Here is a 22527-nt window from a genome sequence, read left to right on the forward strand (position 1 = left end):
TGCAAAATAGAACAGTTTTTGGTCTCAGAAAGATCTGTAGGATAAAAGAAATATTTCACTCCCCAGTCATAATATAAAGTAATGCTTCTTTATTAGCTCAAAAAGCTCCTAGGAGGGGTGGGCTCCTCTTCAGCTTCCCCTTCATCAAGAAGCAGCTGAACAGCGTGGTCCACCTCCCTCCTCTCATACCCAAGTATGTAGGGCCCAGGGCTGGTGCAATTATGGGTAAGTCCCTAAGCTCTGACAAGGACCCCAGGTGACCCCAGGGACAACACAGGGAACCAGACAAAAGTGTTACTACCTGCCTGCTCTTTGGAAGAATGGGAATGGAGACATAGCATATGGCAGGTGAGACTCAGCTGATGCATCAGAGAAGGGGTCTGGTATTTCCTTCTGGGTCCAACAAAGTCACTGGAAAGCAGGAAGGGTACAAATTTAAGGGATGCAGATCTCCCYTGTTTTCTCACTACCAACCCTTTTCTTCCTTCTATCTCCTATCTGAACATATCACTGTATGGTGTAGATCKAAAAGCCTCAGATCTGGCAGCTTCCTCTTGAACTCTGTGCTGTTTAGAAATGCTAGCAGGAAGTGAATGGGGCTGGAGATGGGCTGATGAGTAATGCAGGGTGTCCATAAATCCTCAAAGAGATGCTCCTTTCAATTGGTTCTATGGCTGCTTCTACTGTGTAAGTACATAGGATGGAGGRTCACTGGGAACAAGCATATAGTCCATGCTCTGAACTCTACAAACAAGAGGAGAGAGGTTTATTCACACCATTCAAAACCGTCCCCCAAAACKTCAAACACCGAAACCTCAAAACACAATGCAAGAAGCACTATTACTTCTACCATTTCCAGTCAGTCTTCCAGTATGGATAATGCAGGGAGAGTTAATACTAAGTCATTGGCTGCATGTGTTGGTTCATTTGTGACATAGTGGAAAAAAAAAAGTTAAGTTTCTTTGTTTTAAAATAAAATAGCACTAGCAGTTTGCCTCTAAGGAGAAAAGATGGCAGYAATTTTCTCAAATGAAGACTGAGATGAACACTTTTGGAAATGCCTGTTCTGCTGTCTTGAGTGCTAAMACTTTCGGACAAGTGGCATGTCTCACAATGGTGATTTCAGTGATGGCAGCTGTGTGGCCTTTGACACCTATGTTTGAGCCCATGAAACAGCACCCACAGTGCTGGGACTATAGGGCTTGTGTKGCATTTGGATTTTGTGAACTGTTCAAAAGGTACAACACTGGGCTCATCTGCATAACCTAGCATGCATCCTGCTTCCAACTTGTCTCATCTTGTGCTTTCCRTGATCTCTCTGAATCCACACTGCTTTGGTTACACAGTCATTCTGTGAYCTGCTGTGACAAGGGCTAGTACTGCAAGCAGAAGGCCAGGCCTAGAATCTTTACTATCTTGTGTACAAGTACCAGCAGGACCAGCAAGTCCTTGCCAACTTTGTCCCTGCCACTGCTCATCCATTTGATGATAATGGACAGAAACCTCACCTTCTTTATACCTGCAGAAAAACAGTTCTAGATAGGMTGAGCATTCAGAGGAAAAATCACGCTGTTGTCAAGAGCTAGGATCCCCTGCAGTAGGTGCACCATTTTTGGAAYTGAAAATTACTCTTTCAGTTCTCTCTTCCAGAGGCAGGTACTTGTCCTTCAGCAAGATGGACATCTACCACAATGCCACTGTCCTTACCCTACTGCTCATTTGACACAGGCAGGTCCACCGTAGGCATGCAAATCCATAGGCATACTATGCTTCTCAACCTCATGATCACTAAAAATACCAGCTTTCATAGATAAGGGTCTTTGGTACTCCTATATGCTTCTCACCTTCAGAGGACATTGTCAGAAAATAGCCTTATTGCTAACYTTACTAGGCCCTGTATTTCAGCAGAGCTTGTTCCGATGGTCCTGCTCACAATGCAATGTTGCCATGTGGAACTTATTTGCATCAAGTATTTCTGCTTCACAAGCCATCTTGCACGTGCATGTAGTTCATATGGATCTGGGATTACTCTCTGGGCCCTGTATAGAAAAGGTGAGGGAGATTGTGAAACAGGAACCTGTTGCACAGGAGCAATAGGGCTGGAAGAAGGCACTCTTTGCTCACAGATACTGTGCCCTGGTCATCCACTATTCCTGGATATCAGAGGTAGTATTGTCCAGTGCTGATATATTTGTTCCTCACCAGGGGCTTGTGTGGGTGTCATTACAGTCTTGGACCTGAGCCCTAATGGGATGAGCACGTACACTGAGCAGGAGCTCTTCTCCTGGGCTGTAGAAAAGACATGTGAAAAGCCGACATGTTCTCAGTGAGATCTGGGAGAACCCAGATCCTCAAGATTGTCTCTAGGCTTAATGATTTGGTCTGTCTTTGAGTGGATAGCAGATCTTTCCTTTGTGACCTTGGCTTTGAGAAGGTCTTGGGGAAGACAGCCTGGCTTACTAGTTCTACAGTCTAGAGAATAAGATATGCCTCAGTGCAGGAAAAGATCTTGCACTCTTAGGGACTGAGCAGTCAGCTGTCTGTCATACTCTTTGCTCAACATGTCATAAACCAAGACACATTGATCTTAGAGGCCTGTTAAAAATTTGTATCTGTATTGCTTCTCTATTCAGTTCTGCCTGCTTAGTTAGGGTCGTGTGCCAGCTTATAAACTTCTATTGCCACTTAGATATTTTGCCAGCAGCAAATATTTCATCTTATTATGTTCTCTCCAAGTATACATGTAGACATCATTTTTGATCTGCACCTCATATGAACCCCTCTGCTTCCCAGGCATGGTATCAGGAGAGTCATTCCCAATCTGAGAGGCTGCTTCACAGTCCACTGCAAAAGGATGCTTAGAGAACGACATGAAGAACAGATGAACCATTGCTGAAGGATGATCAGTTCAGGCTATGTGGAAAGGCCACAGCTGAGTATGTCCCTTCTCTCCTTCTGCACTGCAGCTGTCTGCTACCTTGACCTAAACACTATGACAAGTAAAGGAATTAGTCAACTTAACTGGATATCCAGGGGACATACACACGAGTATTATTTCCAATTTAATTCATTCCTGGGCATGTCACTCATAACATGGACACATAAATAAAGTAGGAAAGAGTCTTCTGAAAAAGAYGTGAAACAAACAGGCACAATATTTCCCCCAGTTTTCATGGAACATGTTACAAGGAGCACATATCAGAAGACGGAAATATTGCTGACTTGTCTTCCAGCCCTCTGACATATGCTGAGTTGCTGGCCCCTCTCATCATTAGCTTATAAGTAGAAATAACATTTTAAATATTGACCTCATACTAACTAGAACAAAGCACAAACAAGATTTCACATCAGTTACTATCTCTTTAGGTGAGTTTTGAAATAAATCCAGAAGAAAATTCATACAACAAGTCAGTTATCTGACATATTTAGACATATTCTTTTTCCAGTGACTAAACACATATACAACGTAAAATATACTTGAAAGCCACTGTCCAGGCCCTGAGTGCACTAATAGGCCTTAACGGCCCTGACCTGCCTCATGTGCCACCTCCATATGCCTCCAATCACAGCCCAGGCCCCCATTGCAGCTCAACCYGGGGCTGCCAGACCCTGCCTAGCAATGTTGTAGTAGTGCTGGTCTCCAGTTCTACCGTGGCCCTGCCCTGCCAGCCTCTGCAAATGCCTGTTTATTTCTATTGCCTAGACAGTTGTCCAGGAAACTAGACCAGACAGAGATGTCTCTTCCTTAGTCATCTACACTGAAACAAATCAATTTTATTCTAGTCACCAAAGGAAAATTTCAGACTAAAATAACTGACATAGAGACCTCTAAAGTCTTTCCATACTGCTTAAGAATTTTATGCATTTTGGCATAAGTTCTATTAGAAATAGTTCTAATTTCACTGGCAGACTAGTGATGTAAATGTTGACTAGTATTGGATCTGCCATTACTCCCAGCAGCAACTCATCAGAAACACCAGCTTTCTGTGATGATTGACAATGACCATATAAGTTTTTTCAGCTATAATTCATATAACATCTGCTCTACTGATCCTGGATATTAACATTTTAATCCAGATAATATACAGCTGTGAATGCTGCATAGCTACACAGTATTGTTGCTCTACACTACTATTAAGTAATCTGTGAAATTGTAATTTCCTCAAAGACTGAATTCAGGCTTGTTTTACAAAAGCTATTTGCCACAAACTATCTCAGTTACCTTTCATTACTTCGCTGTATTAGCCTTTTTAGCAATGGAACCTGGCATCAGCTTTTCTTTCATATGCCCAAGGAGTGATCGCAGACTAAGCTGTTCTCCAGCTATCTGTGTCATTCTGCTCACCCTTTTCACTTTGTCCAAACAGAAGATAGAAAATTCTCTTAAAAAAGAAACAGATCTTACACTGTTGGAAAACACGAGCAGTTGAGATAGCAAAGTACAGACGTGATCAGAGAAYATTGCACTCTTGCATTTATCAGCTATAGAAGAGTCATTTTCTTCACTAACTTCATAGAGGATATGTTTACTGCAGTTTGTAAATTATTGTTCTGACTTGCTTGTGGCTGATCACAGAGCAGAACCTAGCTAGCTACTCCTGCTAACAGCTCAAGAAACGCAGAAGGATATACAGGAAATTTATTCCTCTTCATGGAGTCCCTGAAGAACTGTCACCTTTGCTCATCAGACTGCGTAGACCCCAACTGAAAGCAGTGAGGAGTACCAGATCCAGCACCTCACAAGCCGTTAGCTTCTTCTAACTCAGTCTTCCCTTGACTGTGGCTCCTAAAACCTGTGTTCCTCTCTGCTCCCCTCTTCTTCAGCCCCCTGCCAATCATTCTCTCAAAGTCTTTGTGCTTACATCCCTCATGTGGCACCACATCATCTCCACCCCCAAGTTTTCTTCCCTAATCCTTTTGCCTCTTTTTCTCTCTTTTCTCCTGGAACCCACATCTTTATGTTATGCAGTGATATTTTTTTTTCAGTTGGAAATTAAGTGTTTCTTGAGCAGAACCAAACCTCTTTTCCCTACCCTCTAGCAATGGAGAAAAAAATGAGTGCATAAGTGTTTTTTAATTTCCCTTGATGTTCTTCACATTCCTCCCTTCTATTTGCATTGGCTGAATGCAAACGATGAGAGAAAGTGCATGATCTGATGGAGGAAGGTGTTCCTGAAAGATAACCTTTGGGTATAGAGGTTTCTACTAAACCTTTATAGTTCTTCTTTCTACTGAAGTAGAAATAAACTAAACTTTCTACTAAACTTTTATTTTGGGGTATAGTGAGGCATGGAGGAGTAGCAAGATCACAAAGGTTTATTCTGATTTGTGGATTGACACTGCCACAGGAACAGACACATTTGGCTGCGGATCAGGGCTTTAAATGGTTCCGAATTCAGCTGCCGCAGAAAATCCAGTCCACTGACTGCAAGCATTTTGGGAAGATACCTGTTTGTGGCCGTAAAACACTTACTACACTTGGGCTTAATATAAATAGATGAGCGTATAGTATTGCTTACCATAGATTTTCTGAATTCCTTGGAGGTCATCCTGAGGCAGTTTGAAGTTGTGTGTTTCCATATACTGGTAGAAAGGAGCCATGATAGCACTGGGATCATTGGAGTGTTCCAGACCCAATGCATGCCCCAGCTCATGGACCGCAACCAAAAAGAGATCGTTCCCTGCAGAAAGAATGCACATGCAGGTTAGTATCACAGCCACACTGTTAAACAGAATCCCAAGCTCCACTTGTTCATACAGCAAAAAGCTACTACTTTGTTATGCTGTTGTGCAGCAGGGCACAGTGTCAGTGTCAGCTACTGGAGAGATGGGTTTAGTCCTTAAAGTCTGTGCGGCTTCTCCAGTCAGTGTCATAGAACGGCCACATGGAGCACTCCCAGAACAGGTAAAACACGTAGCTRCCTAGAGTGAAAGGATACCAGAGTCTACAGAAAGCAGTCAAAAAATAAGATGTTGAGATACCATTGAATTCTTATTCTAAGCTTAAACATAATGCTGCCAGGTGAGGTGAGATCACTGCTATCCTGCTAATCAACAAGGAGCTGTGGTAGGAAGGGATTGGGACTACTGCCAATCACYTCCTTGTCCTTCATCTGTTTGGAAATGGTTTCCAACATGATTTGTACCATCATATTGTCAGGGGTCAAGGTGGGGCTGACCAGCCTTTAGTTCCCTGATCTTCTATTTTGCTCTTCTTAAATATAGGAGTGACATTTGTTTTCTTCCAAGTCTCAGGAACCTCGACTAATCGCCATGACCTTTCAGAGGCAATTAAGAGCTGCCTTGCAATTAAATTAGGCATCTCCCTCAGCAGCTGTGATGCCTCCGATTAGGGTTCACAGGCTTGTGTATGTTCAGTTTGTCTCAATGTTCCCTAATGTGATCCTCCTCTACCAAAGGTAACTCTTCCTTGCTCCAGATTTTCTCACTGGTATCAGTGAGACTTCAGCCTTCCTGAAGGCTGRATTTATCAAGACACCAAAGTAACACCTTGCCATTTGCTGTGCCCTTTGTCACTAGGGGCCCTGCCCCATTCAGCTGTAGACCTCCCTTTTCCCTAGTCTTCCTTTTGCTGCTTATGTGCTTGTAGAAGCCTTTCTTGTTGCCCTTTACAACCCTTGCCAGATTCAACTGAAAATGGGCTTTGGCTTTCTTAACCCCATTCTTGCACACTCAAGAGAGTGTCTCTATTCTTCCTGGGTTACTTGACTCTGCTTTCCCTCTTGTACGCTTCATTTTTATGTTTGAGTATGATCAGCTCCTTGTTAATCTAGGTAGGCCTCCTGCCACCTTCAGCTTCAGCTTGGAGGAGCTGATCCTTGACTATCAGCCAGCTCTCTTGGACCTCTCTTTTCTTCAGGCCCATCTCCCGTGGGATTCTTCCAAGTAGATCCTTGAAGAGGCCAATGTCTGCTCTCTTCACAGYGAGGCCTGTGATTCTGCTATTTACCTTGTTCCTTTCTCTCAGAATCCCGAACACCACCATCTTGTGGTCACTGCCACCAAGGCTGCCCCTGACCTTCCCATCCCCAACTGTTCTTCCCTTTTAAGAATTAAGTCCAACAGAGAATCTCCTCTCATTGACTTCTCCACCACCTGTGTCAGGAAGTTGTCATCAAGGCATTGCAGAAACATCCTGGCTTATTTCTGCCATGCTGTGTTGTCCCTCCAGCAGATATAGGGATTTTTAAAATCCCCCATGAGGATGAGTATCTGTGAACATGAGGCTTCTTCCAGTTGTCTGAAGGTGGCCTCATCTGCTACTTGTTCCTGATCAGGCAATCTGCAGCAGACATTCACCACAGTGTCACCCACATTAGTCTGCCCTCTAATCCTTGCCCTTAATCTCTTGACTGGCTCATCATTYGTCCCTGGGCAGAGCTCCATGCATTCCCACCGCTTTCTCACATAAAGACAACTCCCTTCCTTGCATTCTGTATTTCCTAAAGAGTTTGTATCCAGCCATGGCAACATTCCAGCTGTCTGATCTACCCTATTGCATCTCTGTAATCTCAATGAGATTATAGGGTAGAGCCTCTTTTTGCATATTGTTTGGAAGAGGAAAAAATAGACAAAAGGCAATGCTAAGAGAGAGGAGACCTGACATAAACAGAGACCAACACAAACCAGAGGAGATGAGATGCCTGGTAGCAGTAAAGGAAGGGCAACCCATGCGCCTTGACAGACAACAAGAGAATCACTCTTTTCTTGCTCTATGTGCTTGCTGTCCTTCACCATGTGCAAAGATGCCAGTGCTATGAGGCACTACCTTGTCTTTTCAATAAGAACCTTATCTTAACCAGATTTTTGACAGTGTCTTATAGCCAAGCTTCTTTTCTACTGCACACTTCATTTTCTGAATCCCATATCCTCTAACTGACCGTCATACTGCACAGCCCTTGATTCCCACACCTTACCTCCTCTGCCTACACCATTGCCCTGAAGAGCATCACCTGAAGAAAAGTCCTGGATGTCACCAAGCAAGAATAGAAGGAACATGCCAGGTTGCTGTGCACAACCTGATAAACAGGGAAATGACCATGAATGCCTCTGATACATRATTTTACCTTCCTGTATCAAACTGCAATGTGATGAGGCAAACAGCTTGCCCTGGGAGTCATATTTGCAGGTCTATCTAAAAGGAAAGGTTTGCTTGGTAACCTCATGTGACTGGGATTTCTGGCATGGATTCAAAGAAAATTAAGGCTCAAGCAGCCTCAAGAACTTTGTTTTAGAAGATGATTTGTGTTTATACCTTGACACGGCAGAGCATATGTGTCCTTTCCATCTAACTTCACTGAGAAAACGAAGAATAGTTCTGAGCTGATCTGTAAGCCCAGAAAGACAAAGGCTCACATCTGAAGAAGTCTGTAACCAACCACAGCAGTCAGGCCTACCAGCTATTTGATTACTGCATATAAACACATCTTTTCCCGGTCATCATTACAACTCACCTATACCTGGAAACACAGGCATATGGTGAAAACAGCTGCTTCTGTTGAGTTTTGAAATACCATTTTGACTGATGGTGGTGTGTGAGGATGCCATGGAGAATGGGAAATTTGGGCTGGAGAGCTGTTTCTTTGACATCTTTCTAGATGTAAGAGACTCGGTAAAAATGTACCTTCCTCTCTCTAGCACAGCAACAGAGCACAAGCCAACACTGCAGTGAGAAAGCTACCTTGAGGGAGGTTACATTGCTGAGAGGACACTCAGACTGAGTAGCAATGTGCTGGGAGCTGGTGGCGGGAGCAGATGAAGCAGTGCTAAGGAGTCGCTAGGAAATGAAGTGATCACCGCAGAAAGTAGGACAAGGAGCTCCTGTTCCTCTCAGCAAATACGCTGATTCTCAGTGCTGTGGTTGCTTCCCATCCCAAAGCCTTTGCTGAAGAGCACTGGAATGGAACCTAACATAATCTCCTTCTCCTTCTGCTCCATCCCCCTCCCCCCCGGTTAAAGATTTCTCACTACTGCTCCATTCTTCCAGTTTTCTTCTTTTCCAGAGTTATAAGGAACTGAATAGCCTAGCTTTGTATTTGCAGAGGGAGTTCTCAAGGGAAATCCAACAATTTCTGCTCATTTACACCATCCGTACAAAATAAATTGGCCTGGTCAGAGATCTGCATCMTCCTCCTCCTCCTTAGTTCTCAAGGAGATATCCATAAGTCCACTAACAAGCATCAGTGAGAGCATTTAACATTACACTTCCAAGAACTCCTAAGACTGGGGATAGTTTTGCAAATTTGCCCATTGACTGAAACAGTTTGACTTAGCTAGGATACAATAAAGCATAAAGAAACAAAATTAATATAGCTTTAAAGCAGCTGACATGTTTACCTTACCAAAACAATGTTACCATTAGAAAAGGTTATAATTGAGGGCATAACTGTAACAACACACAAGCATTGCTCATTATTATAATGTCAAATTAGATAAAACATGGGTAAGTTCTTATGTTCAGTTCAATAGTACTATTAAAGCCCATGCACACATCAGACATTAAATCCATACAATGATACATAACTTTAAGCATGCATTGAATTTTCTGCTCAGAAGAGACCTCCTGTTAGTTACTGTATTCCCAGCTGAACTGGATACTTTGGATAAATTGCAATATAATCACATAGATCAACTCCTTGTTTTAAAGCAGCTGTTTCTAAGATACCATATCTCTTTGTAGAGATAACAAACCCATGGTTTTAGTGAAACAACATACATAAAACTGTAGTCACAGACAAACAAATTTATGTATGATCCCCCTTCTAATCATATCCTCCACCACTCTGGCTTCTTTGAATTGTCCTCTTTGGCTGGAGAAATGGCCAGATAACATCAGATAACAGACATCTTGGGAAAAGTTTTTCCTGTAAAACTGCTAGCACATGCCTTCTTTTACAGCTTCATTCACTTTAACTATCAAAGTTCACACATACCATTTCTTTATTTGACTATAAAACATTGCATATTGGGATGTCCAATTTCTGTAGGTCGGCAAAAGCACTCATTTAAATCTGTATCAGCTTAAAGTAATAGGTCACAAAGATACTATTATGGCAATGCAGTGATATCAGTATTAATATGGCTAGGACTCTAGCCAGTTGTTACTTGTATAATACAGATATGTTGCCTATATATATATCACTGAGCATGACAGCAATACAGCTGCAATAGGTGTAGGTAGATTCTGTACAGCACCTAGCACAGTACAGTATAAATCCACGGTAATGCTTCTATGACAACAGGAGCACAAATTAATAATATGGTGCACCTAATCAGTAATATGAGAGGAACTATGAATCTCTGACCTTTATTGCATTAGTTTTATACTTCATGAACTGTGTCATCATGCTAACACAAATCTATGTTAGACTTTTCTACTTACTGCAGTTTACGCAGACATAATTAAAGAGACGGATAAGAAGTTTAAATTTTGAAATTTTATTAAAGCAAAAATGATAATAAAGAAGTCAGATCATTGGTTGTGACAGTGCTATGCCTAGCAAAATTACAAAAGAGATAGTGTGAACTAAACATGCTTCTATAATACACTAAAATGACCTCTTCAAGTCCAAAAGCTATGTGAAGACAACTGTTTTCCAAGCACAACTTAAAGAAGCTTTAGGGCGACTCTAAGCTATGTCTTGGCACTTGCATCCTCAGACCTGGCCAATCAAAATTGTCAAACAGAAGAACGTGCGATTTGTCTGTAATCCTCTGTCCGCCTCCACAACATGCTCTGTTCAATAAAGGTTGTCTTTGCTACAGGCTTTCAAACTTCTTCCATATGAGGACCCTGAAGAAGTAGTGATACTGCTTTTCCATTTTTTGTAACAAAAACGAAGCGAAAAAGAGCATTTCAGCCTAGAATGGAAGCAAAAATGTGTTAAAAATAAATATAGGTTTCATTTTGTTTATAAATTACTGTGATCGTAAATTTAGCAACGAATATGACACATCTTATGGACTTTATGCAAACTCTTAGAGCACCTTTAAATTGCTTCACTGGAGAAAAAACTGTGACGTGTAATCTGCACAGAAGGTTTACCACAGGCAGGCAACAAAATGTTAGCAAAATGAGATTATGGGGAACATCTCTACTGATTATAAGGCCAATGTAACTCTAAACTTTCCTATGTGCAGTGTGACAACTCATTGAGAAGCTGCAGGATTAACTTGTACAAGGTGTGAGGGGCTCTCCTTTATAATAATTTCTCAAACATTTTTTAAGTGCGAGTACTCACCTGACTCATATGAACATTACCCCTTCTCCCTATTTCTCAAATGACATTGCAGCAGCTCAGTTTCTTCAGAGAAGGTGAGTAAGGATTAGCTGTAATTCCTGGCTGCAGGTATGAATACTCACTTGATCTCATCCTCACCCTGAAGGAACTGACCCACTGCCAGCAATTAAAGGTGGATAGACATTCCTGGTCAGGACAAACACATCATAACCTTTTAAAGCTCCTTGAGAGTCACAAGGCCCAGATGAAGGACTTGAGGCGACAAAGCAGACATTTTTTTACATGAGTCATTGCACCTTTTGTGCACAAATACTACAGCATTAGCCTTTAGGACTCCTGGCTCAGGGAAGCAGAGTGTAGTCTGAGACATATGGTCAGCACAGTCACATTTGAATTAAAGTGCATTTTAAATCATCTACATGGACTGGACATCTCAAAACAGGAAGCTCTATCAGTGAAGTAAAGACACCATCTCTGTTTTGTAATGCCAGAAAGAGACTCAAATCTCCATGAGATCAAGTGACTGCAGAGGACAAAGAACTACATTGTATTACCAATCATCATTAATGATTTGTAGTTTGCCATATTCTCTCAAAAGGCAGTGAGCAACCTAACACAACCTGTAGTTGTGTTACAGATCTGAATAATGTTGCAAACTGATATGTCATCTGACATGGTGCAAATTGCACTACGAGGACAATCTCGTGTAGAAATTCACAGGAAAAATGTAAAATGTCTTTCTGGAATGGTGAGGCTGTAACTGCCTGAGTGATGTGGAGGCAAAGTTGGTCAGACAGAGAGATGGGAAGCAGGGACTTCTTCAGTTGGGACTGCAACCTCAGATATGCACTGGAATAAGAATACTCTGCTGAAAAATATTCCCCTATCTTTCACAAGTGTTGTTTAACATAGCCTGTCGTTCAATATGCAAATACCAAAGAACCATCAACTCCAAACTGAACAACCATACTTGCCTTTTATATCATAAAGATCTGTGCAATAAAATAATTCTTTTTCTCAACTTTGTAACATATGGGAATGGATTTCCCCCCTTGTTAGCTTGCAAATAGCCTCTGTTACTCTTTAGAAGTTAATCAGTGGTCGGCATTCTATTGTTTTCACTGAGAAATCTTAAATGGCAGGGTTCACTTTTTTTACAAGAGCTATTGCATTCGAACTCTGCCCAATGTATATAAATTTTATTTGCACATAATTCTCTAATTTGGTACAATAGTTGGTCAAGTAAAGAAAAATACTTATAAAAGCATGTAAAATACAGACGTGGTTTTCATTCCATCAGTCTTTAGAAGAAGTTATGCTGGTGGACTTATTTTTAAAAGTTATGTAAACAAATTTCAAATCAATAATTTAGAGAGCCTTCCCTTTTCTTTTTCCACTTCTCTATTATGAGCTAAAAAAATAAAAATAATAATATAAAAAATCAAATTTGATTATTTACATACACACAGCTAGAGAAGACAGAAAGTGGAAGTCCAAGGGATGCTAAGTCCACCTTGCTGCAAGCAGCAGGATCTACAGCTAGAATTTAGTACTTCCCCTAGATGGAGAACAACTGGGAGGTTACAGTGAAAAAAGGGTTTTGAAACAGCAAGAAGGCTAGTTTGCTACAGACAGGTCTTGACCCTTCAGCGAATGGAATGCAGCCAGTTTATTATAGATACTGCTGTGCACTGGCACACTCCACTTTGCTTCACCTATAATCTGTATTTTCTTCAGAAAGGAAGAACGCAAAAGGAGACTTTTTGGCTCACCTTGACTGTAATGTTCTGCCTTTTTTACAGAGCGGGTATTTTTTCTTTTGTATGGAAGGACACATTATTCTGATCTTTACTGGCTCCTTTCTATGAATCCCAGAGTATCTTGTTCTCTGTGGAAAGAAATAAAATACCTTACTTTGATTATACACAAATCAATAGGATTCCAAATGCCTACACAAATGTATTCATACTATGTGTATAAAACAACTATTGACAAAAGTAATGGATAACAATGTTCTCTGGGGAAAACTGTGAMTATCAGGTGTATTTATAAATCTGTTGTTTTGGAACTGGAAATTGAAGGTGACCCTTATTCATGAATTTCAGCAATAGTCAATAACTAGCACTGTCAGTACTGCAAAGCTTTAAAATCCAGACTGCAACAGCACAGCACTAGTGTTGTGCCACTTTTATCTCTGTATAATGACAATGGATAAAACAAAAGAAAGTATTACTTACAGAGATGCTGTCCGGTAGTGAAGAAGAAGAAACTGAAGACAGAAGTCTTCCATTTGCGCTGCTGGCCTTTTTGTCTTCCCTTTAGTTTTGTAATTCACACAGTAAATGGAACATTTGTTTCATGTGATTGGCTATGATGATTGACAAGCTTCTCTGGTGGGAATAGCTTTAAAAAATTATAATTTTTATAAATAATTTGCAAATTCTTTGTTTAAAGCTTTCTATGTTTCTGTTAGCTTGACGTAACAGGGATGTAATCTCAAACTGCTGCACAGTTAAGTGGACTGGTTGGATCTTTTTTGCCATACATGGCTATCTTGAGACCACATGTCTATAATTCTCATAATTTTGATTCTCATAAATTCTCATAAATTTGATCCAACATTAAAATATTATTTTGGAGACCTGTGGCTTACGGGAACCAGTATCTCTGAGCAATTTTTCCAACCTTAAGTAGGAATGTTTTAGATACTGAATATTGAGCTGGTCTTCCACAATGAACAAAAGTACTGACTAACAGCATGATTTGGGGGACTGAAATATTATTAAACCTGAGAGAACAAGTTGAAATTTTAATACAATGTTACTTCCAACATCTACATGAAAGTCAGTCAAATGGCAAATGCATTTACGGATACATAAGTAACTTCAAAGCAGCTCTGATTTTCCCTCTGAAAAATACTGACGCTTATTCTCCAAAACTAAGTATCAGAAGCCTGAAAAATACTGAAGGATTCAAAATGTCATTTATTACAACAAAACTCCTTAGGTGCTGAGATGTTCTGTACCTGAAAAACCAGAAAAAAGAAGAAAAGAAAAAGTACTTAACAGTCAAAAAGTGACAAAGACTATGGGTGTACCTTCTTGTGAGTGCACATGCTCTCCATCAGGTTTCTCATTGTATCAAAAATGTGTAGACTGTCCTTGCTGGCCTCAGCATTTCCACAGAAAATTACTATGAAAAAAGTGGTAAAATGAAAAAGAAACAAGGCAGAAAAGCGAAGCAAAATGTGGAAGGAACAGGAACTTCAGAAGGAATTGAAGATAAAAGACCGTACCAACTTCTAGCAATACGCCGGGTGAAGAGATAAGAGCTAAAAGGAAATAGTATTTCCTTTTTCAGCAAGCATGTACTGTACCTGTACAATTCAGGTAAGTGGGTTGCAAGCAGAGAGTACAGAATCATCCCAGAAAAACGGATAACAGTGCAAATCAGAAAGAATGCAAAGACTGGATACTCTTCATTCCTCTTAGACCCCTGTCTCCACCTACCTTAATCAAACATCACTACCTTAATCAAACAAACCAAACACTATAAAGAATATGTTGCAGACAACACTTCCAAAGTTGATGTAATATCATAAGTGATGTTTATAATAAACAGCTACTAGGTTTTCTTACCAGGTAAGAAAAGACAAACCTATAACACGCACCGCTTAATACTAACCTTACGTAACTTATCCTAACATACTTTCAGTATGTTTATATGATTAATCTGATGAATGCTTATCTGTTTAAATTCTTTTATTTCAGAAAAGTAACAGTAAGAGGTGATTCTTTAAAAGCATCAAAAATTAGGAAAAATATTGCCAGTTACTTTTCTGCACCTACAAGCATCAGTTCTCTTTTACAACAACTCTCAATATCAGATGATTCTGTACTTTTAGAAGGGAATTTGCTAATAGATGAGAGAATTTTATGAGTTGAGTAGCTTGGTACAGCTCATACTCGTCATGAGAAATAGCTGCAATTTACTCTGAAGTACCAGGGGCTAAAATGCTGTCTTCTTGGTAATACTAAAGAATTTTAGGAAAAATTATATTGAAAGGCTAGTCTGGAGGTCATCAAGTCTAACTTTCTGCTTTAAGCAGGGCTAACTTCAGAGCTACCTCAGGTTGCTCAGGGCCTCATCCAGCTGAGTTCTGAAAATCTCCAAGGATGGAATTGCTATAACCTCCCTGGGCCAGGTCCCACAGCTGCACTACTCTCACAGTGATTTTTTCCCTTACACCCAGATAAGGTTTGCTTTGTTGTAATTTGTGCCTGTTGCCCCTTGTCCTTTCTCTGTGYACCTCCTTGAAGGACTTTGGTCCTCAGGTTGGGGAAGGCTGCTATCAGATTCCACCCCCCACCCCCCCGTCCTTCTCTTCACAAGGCTGAACAAGCCCAGGTCTCTCAGCCTTTTCCTGTGTGTCAAGTGCTCCACTTGTGTGGAATGTCAGTGTGTCAAGTTATTCCTCCAGGGAGGAATAACCCCAAGCACCACTACAGGTTGTGGGCTGACCTGCTGGAAAACAGCTCTGCAGAGAAGGACCTGGGAGTGCTGGTGGATGACAAGTTGACTATGAGCCAGCAATGTTCCCTTGTGGCCCAGAAGGACAGTAGTAGCATCCTGGGGTGCATTAGGAGTTGCCAGCAGGTTGAGGGAGGTGATCCTGCTGCACTACTCAGCCCTGGTGAGGCCTCATCTGGAATACTGCATCCAGTTCTGGGCTCCCCAGTACAAGAGAGACATGGAGCTACCGGAGAGAGTCCAGCGTAGGGCTATGAAGATCATCAGAGGACTGGAGCATCTGCCCCTGAGGAATGGCTGTGAGAGCTGGGCCTGTTTAGCCTGGTGGAGACAACTGAGAGGGGATCTTATTAACATGCATAAGTATTTGAAGGGAGGAAGAATTTCTTCACTGTGAGAGTGATGGAGCACTGGAACAGCTTGCCCAGAGAGGCTGTGGAGTCTCCTTCTCTGGAGATATTCAAAGCCCGCCTGGATGCAATCCTGCTCTAGGTGACCCTGCTTGAGCAGGGAGGTTGGACTAGATGATCTCCAGAGGTCCCTTCCAACCTTACTGATTCCATGATTCTGTGAAACTCCTATCATCACAGTGCTCATTCAGTAGACTCAATTCAGTTTGCTGACATCAGCCTTGAACTGGGTACCTCAAACTGCATACTTCACTGCTGTTAAACTTGAAACTTCACTGCTTTCAACTAACAACGCACTACTGACAAATTGGAAGTTGTCTTTGCAAAGAGATCTGGGTAAGAGGCAGGAAAAGCTTTCTAGAAGAAAATAGTTACAAAGAATAGAAAAAGGAAAAAAAAAAGCAGTTAGACTGTGAGAGGGAGAAAGAATTTATTTCTTCTTTTATTCAAAGAAATAAAAACTCTATCCAGAATGTAGACATGCAAAATTTCTGTTGTAGTTTTACAAACGTGTTTGCTCTGCAGCCAAAAGGTAAAGGGCAGCTCCTTCTCCTGCCCCAGCCACCCATTTCAACCTCATTCCTTCTGTGGGCCTAAGAACTGGTCAGCTGTAAATTAAATGAGATCAGAGTAAAAAAAAGGAAAAAGACAAAGACCATTTGGCTAGATCAGTTCCCAGTTCACACTGTGGCCACCTGAACCTTCCTTCTGGTTCAAAGGGGAATCACATGGCAGTAACTGGGGGAAGCATGTGCATAATCCCTTGCATAGCAATTTAAACTGATTGAAGAGTGATAGCATTAATCTGGAAACCAACTTCCTACTGGACAATGTTTAATGGAAAATGAAAACTAAAAGCATGGCACTACATTCTGTTTCTCACTCAGGGTCAAATTATTTAAGGCTTTGAAGGACACTCATCCCTGCAAAATCTAGGGAATTAATCTGAACGGGGAAAGCAATACATCTGGTCATTGAGAGATCCTATAGAAGGAGAACCTCTTCTAGACAGATACAGTCCATAAAGACACTGCTCAATATCTCCATTTCTATGGGAGAAATTTTGTGTGTTTTATGTCCAACAGCTTTCAGGGTATTCAAAACAAATGAAACAAATCCTAAACCTGCTATTTTTTAGTGTGTCCATGACCTGATTTGAGCATTTTTTTTCTTGTGAAAACTAGTCTTTAACAAAAGACTAATGCTAATCCTCCTGATGRTTTTCGCACTCCAAATCATATGCCTGCTTTGTGATGCCTCTGACTTTTATCTTCTGTTCCCAGTATGCAAATATCTGAGGATTAGAGAAGAAAMGGGCATGTAGCGAGTGAGGCTGTAAAGGCATCTAATGCCTGGCCTTTAGCTACCACTCCAGAAGGGCGCAAGTCTCTTGGTCTCTTTTAGGCTCCGTGCGCTGTTCTGCCAGCCCTGTGACAATATATTGGAAGAGGTGCCTGCCCTGAGCAAACTGGTTCTCTAAAAGGGCATAAAATGCCTATGTTTATGCAGCTAAAGTCTATGGTAAAAGTGGAGATGGGAGAGAGGATATCATCTTTAGGAAAGGGGATAAAATTCCACAAGAAWCAGGCATACTAATTTTACAAGGATCTTTACATCTCCAGTGCAGACACAAATTGGAACATGCTGGCTAGCAGAATAAAAGCAAGTTCAAAGCTATGCTGCCCAAACCAGATAGAATTTTTCGTAACTCATAATACTCACTGGCTATCAGTAAGATGTTCCTCCAAAATTAGCTACTCTAATCAAAATTTTCTCCTTGAGGTGCATGCTGAATGTTCATATTCATCAGCTCAGACAGTTTTTGGCTGTCCTGTAAAATCTCATCCTCAACAGATTGCTAAACATACGAAATGTCCAGATGGTGGCTTCAGGAATGCCTGCTTGCGCTCTGCCACAGCTCTGTTGTCTACATAGCTGTCCATTGAAACAGTGCTAGACCTAATGGTGTAATCGTAGGAAAAAATCTGTCCAGTTCCTCTCCTGCGTGGCTAACAGAAGTGTTCCTGGACATTGTTTAAGGCCCTTCTACCCCAGAATTTCTGCAGAAGCTCCTGTGTCGATTTGGCACTGAAAGTGACCTAGGAGGTCTCATCTCCTGTATCAGCTCTAGCGATGTTTTATAAGCACCATCTTTCTTCTTGGCTGGCTCCACTTCAGAATGCCTCAGCAGGAAGCTTTCCAAAGAAGTCTCTGCAGTAACGCTCAGGGATCTACAAGGACATGCTTCTTGTAATTACTACAAGATTTCTTTGTTCGCTATTGCCAAAATACAGTATTTCCTGACAATATTTAAAGAGTGGTCATATTCAGTATTGCTGAAGCTGGAACAGCAGCAACCACACAGTTACAAAGACACCTTGCTATAGCTGTGAAGCTGCACAGGGTGGGAGAGTACGTGGAAAACAGAATACTGAAGGATGCACATTTGCTGTGAAGCTCAGTTACAGTGTTGTAGTTACAGGAATAACTTGCCACATTGACAAGTAGAGTTGTTTCCTGAGAAAGCCCAAGTAGCTGCCCTGCAGGCATACTCCCACTTGCATATCACTTACCAAGTCAGCTAAGGGGAGGGACTAGGCATATTGAAAGGAAACATTTCTAGTGATCCCTGGCAGAGCATGTATATACCTCAGTACTCACATAGCTTTACCATTAAAAAGGCCCTCTGAACATCTCCCCTAAATCAGTCCTGCTCCATTTAAGCCTTCTACCACTATTTCAGAGCATTTCCTAGCCAGGATGCTTGGTAGGGATCAGCTTTGGAACAAAATCTGGATTGCAGATGAAAATCGACAGTAGGTAGCATCACTGCAGATGGGACAGCCCCAACAGGGGCAATCCTGGTTACCAACACAGCAGCAGAGGTGCTCGCTATTGCCACAGGTAGTGATGGTAGATGTGGATGCTACTGGCACCAGCACTGAAAGATACAGGTACCACTGTCTGCAGTGATGGTGACAATAGCAAGTTCATCACTGCAACAGTGATCCTGCTGATAGTGTGATGAGTTGGCAGACAGTCCACACTTAGCAGTGCTGTTGATGGTGACATGCATAAACAGTGGTGCTGAGATGTAACTGCTGCTGGGGCAGGGGCAGGTGCCAGTCCTGACAGCAGAGATGACACTTAAGACTATCATATGAGCAGCTGTTTCCATCACAGTAGTGGCAGCTTCCAGATCCTTGTGAGATTTCAAATTCCCTTTGATGCGACTTGTGTACCAACAGCAACTTCATAGCACATTCTGGGAGAGCTCAGTTCAGAGGCTAGGACACACAGTGGTTCAAGTATCTCTTTAGAAAGTTGTCATTTGAATTCCAAGAAAGCCATGGGACCCTGTGTAGACAGCTCTGCAGGTAATGGCAATGTTACTGATCTGGAAAGTGAGCTGCACCATAGTAATCAGAAAATATGCATGAGCATAAAGTGAGAAAGCCTCCCCGAGCAACTAAACAAACGATAAAAAGGTCCCTTACAGAAAGAAATGAAATAGGACTGGAAAGAAAGCATGTGATTCCAAAGCAGGGCAGACCAAACTGAAGCTAATCTAGAGATGATCCAATGTCATGAAAAGCTTTCAGGCTCACATGGAAGAGAGAGGCAAGCACAACCTGGCCAACCAGAATTCACGGGGGAATGGGAACTCACYGTGTCTGAATGATGAGACAACCTAAGAGAGCCTGGGGAGCTCATGGGGAAGACATTCAGTCTCTGTGYCAGACCTTTGAAACAGCTGTCATGTGAGACTGCAAGACTGTGAGCAGGACTCTTATGTGCCTGGAGTTGAAAGTGGTCCTGTGGGAGTGGAGAGCAGAAAATACCAGGCTTTCAGAGGTAATATAACCCATTAATTGAAGATCACAGTGATTCTTTTACTATTTTTCCCAGGGCTGTTACTTTGCATGGACATGTGTAGTATTTAAGCTCTTTTAACAGATGACAAAGATTTGCCTGGAATTATTATTGATATTACTTGCAATGTTGAACTGGAGATTAAAATTGACTTCATGTAATTAAGTTGGGTTAAACAAATGTTTCAGTTGTCAGAGGTGTTAGAGTACAAAAGGGCAATGTGAATATTTGAACTGACAGAACTTTGGGCAAGGAGACTAGGGTATTCGAAAGTATTTTACCCATCTAAAACTAGATTTTATGCAGCACATCTATGCTTGAATCAAAGTAAATTAGATGCTGAAGTAGCCTATCAGGAAATCACAGCAGACCAAATCTGTTCACCTTGTTTCAGGGACAGGCTTTACTGCCTACAGTGAGCAATGTATGGCTGTCACTATGAGAGATGGAGATGGGTAGTTTAAAGTCTGCTTGGATGTTCCTACAGTATATTTGAAGTAAAAAAAAAAAAAAAACCCAATGATCCAATGATTTGGAGAAGTATAGAAAAGTCACCTTTGGTGATCCTTCTGCTATGCAAATAATTTGGATACTGATGCTGCCTGCACTGACACTTAACTCAGGTAACCAAACCCTGTGTCTAATGCTTCAATTTCCTGCAAGTGCCCATACATCAAAGTCTAAAAGATCTGAATCTTTGTTGTAACAGGTCTGGGATAAGCTAAAGGCTGAGAGCTGCTTTCATTTTAATCGATCAGCATTTTCTATGAAAAATGTAAGTCCTCCTAACTGTGACCTAGCCAGTTGTTTCTCATTGTCTGTGTAGCTGATTTATCCCAAAATGTAAAACCACACTCCTCCTCTTTCTCAGTTGCATCCTGTTTGCCACATCATTTCTTTCACTTGCTTGGATCTTTCCGAATTCCAATATTCTCCATGTTGTAGCTTGTCCATTGACATTCTTATCCAAAAACTTAAATGAACTCGGTATTCCATGATCCCAGTTAATAAAGAAAACACTGAACAGTACTAGATACAAAACAGATCCCTAAAAACTGCACCACAGAGCCTGCCAGGTCAGTTATGAACTACAGGCTGTTCCATCAGTCCAACTTCCTAGCTGGTTTTCCACATTCAAAAATAATCTTTCTGGCTTGCTTATGGGAATGTCAGGGAAAGCAGTACGAAAGCTCTGACAGGATTAGGATGACAGATTGGCAATCACAAATTGAAATAGTGTTACTTGGCTAATGGAATTGTGTGGATGAGGGCAATAAGCAATAATACCCAGTGTGAAGAAAATTCATGATCACTTTGAAAACTTAGGCAGGATTATTCTTGCAGCAGAAGATAACAGATATGTTGGTGCATGTGTCCCTGTCACCATGAAGTTGGATAGACAGGAACAGCATCATATCCATGACAACTTTCCACTAATTTTAAGGGACATGGTAATGGTCATGCACACTTGGTCTAGCTATCAAAAACTGGCAAAATCAGTATAATCATGATCATACAGAATGCTAATGAGTACATGAATGCCAGTGAACCATTTCACTAGCTGGTGTGCTAAAACTGCTAATTAACCTCAGTGGATTACCACAGGGTGTTTTTCTCAGATGGAAGCTTTCATGAACAGGGTATATCAAATTCTCCACATATAATTCAGACAGAGTTGTTTTCATAGAAAGATCTGTTCAATTCATTCTTCATTTTTTCACATGGAGTCTCATCCAGTCAGAAACGGCTCACTTTGATTAAAACATAATTTGCACCACTACTGAAGAGTCCAAAACAGTTCTTCTGTGGGGCAACAGTTGCATCCAAACATGGATTTGCTGAAACTCTTCAGGTGCCACAACACAGTAAGACAACTGTAGACTAACAAAAGCAAAGCTTAAAATCATACTGTTTTTTAACAAAAGTACATGGGCTAAATAGATCTCTTCATTCATCAGCCAAATATTCTAAGGACCTGCAGTGGGAGTATCATCATCCTGCTCTGTTGACCTGAGATTACTTTTGCAATTGCCTTGGGGCATGGCTAACTGAGCTTTGAGGCAGTTTGTTCAAATTTTCTGAGCAATTAATACAGATTCTAGTCAGGAATAGAATGATTTACATGCTGATACTTTGTGGGTTGGTGTAAAGATATTGTTGCTACTTGATGACTATTTTAGGATTTCTATAATTATTGAATAGATACTGAATAGCCAAAACAGTTCTTGGTTGTATACGGATAAACAAACAAGAGTAGAGCTCTCCTACCGATCTACTCATAGATTTTTATCTCAGAGGGTATTTATTCTTTTGCTGAGAGACTTTTCCAGTTCCAGACTGAGCAGGCACTTTGCCCACAGGACATGTATCATAGAAACAAGTGAAATCACACGTGAAGAAATATTTCCTATTAAATAGGTAATATTGTCCTCACTAATACCTCATTTCCAATG

General features: G+C 41.2%; 1 protein-coding gene across 1 annotated transcript in view; it reads right to left on the reverse strand.

The window, feature by feature from the left end:
• MMP24 (matrix metallopeptidase 24) overlaps positions 1-22527 on the reverse strand; it is a 55964-nt gene that overhangs the window by 17065 nt on the left and 16372 nt on the right. The window contains exon 5 of the mRNA XM_085302673.1: positions 5520-5681. Coding sequence (XP_085158799.1) covers positions 5520-5681 — 162 coding nt within the window. The remainder of the gene's footprint in view (positions 1-5519; positions 5682-22527) is intronic.

This window comes from Rhea americana, unplaced genomic scaffold, assembly GCF_003343005.1.
Source record: "Rhea americana isolate MKP2758 unplaced genomic scaffold, rheAme1 scaffold_190, whole genome shotgun sequence".
NCBI lineage: Eukaryota > Metazoa > Chordata > Aves > Rheiformes > Rheidae > Rhea > Rhea americana.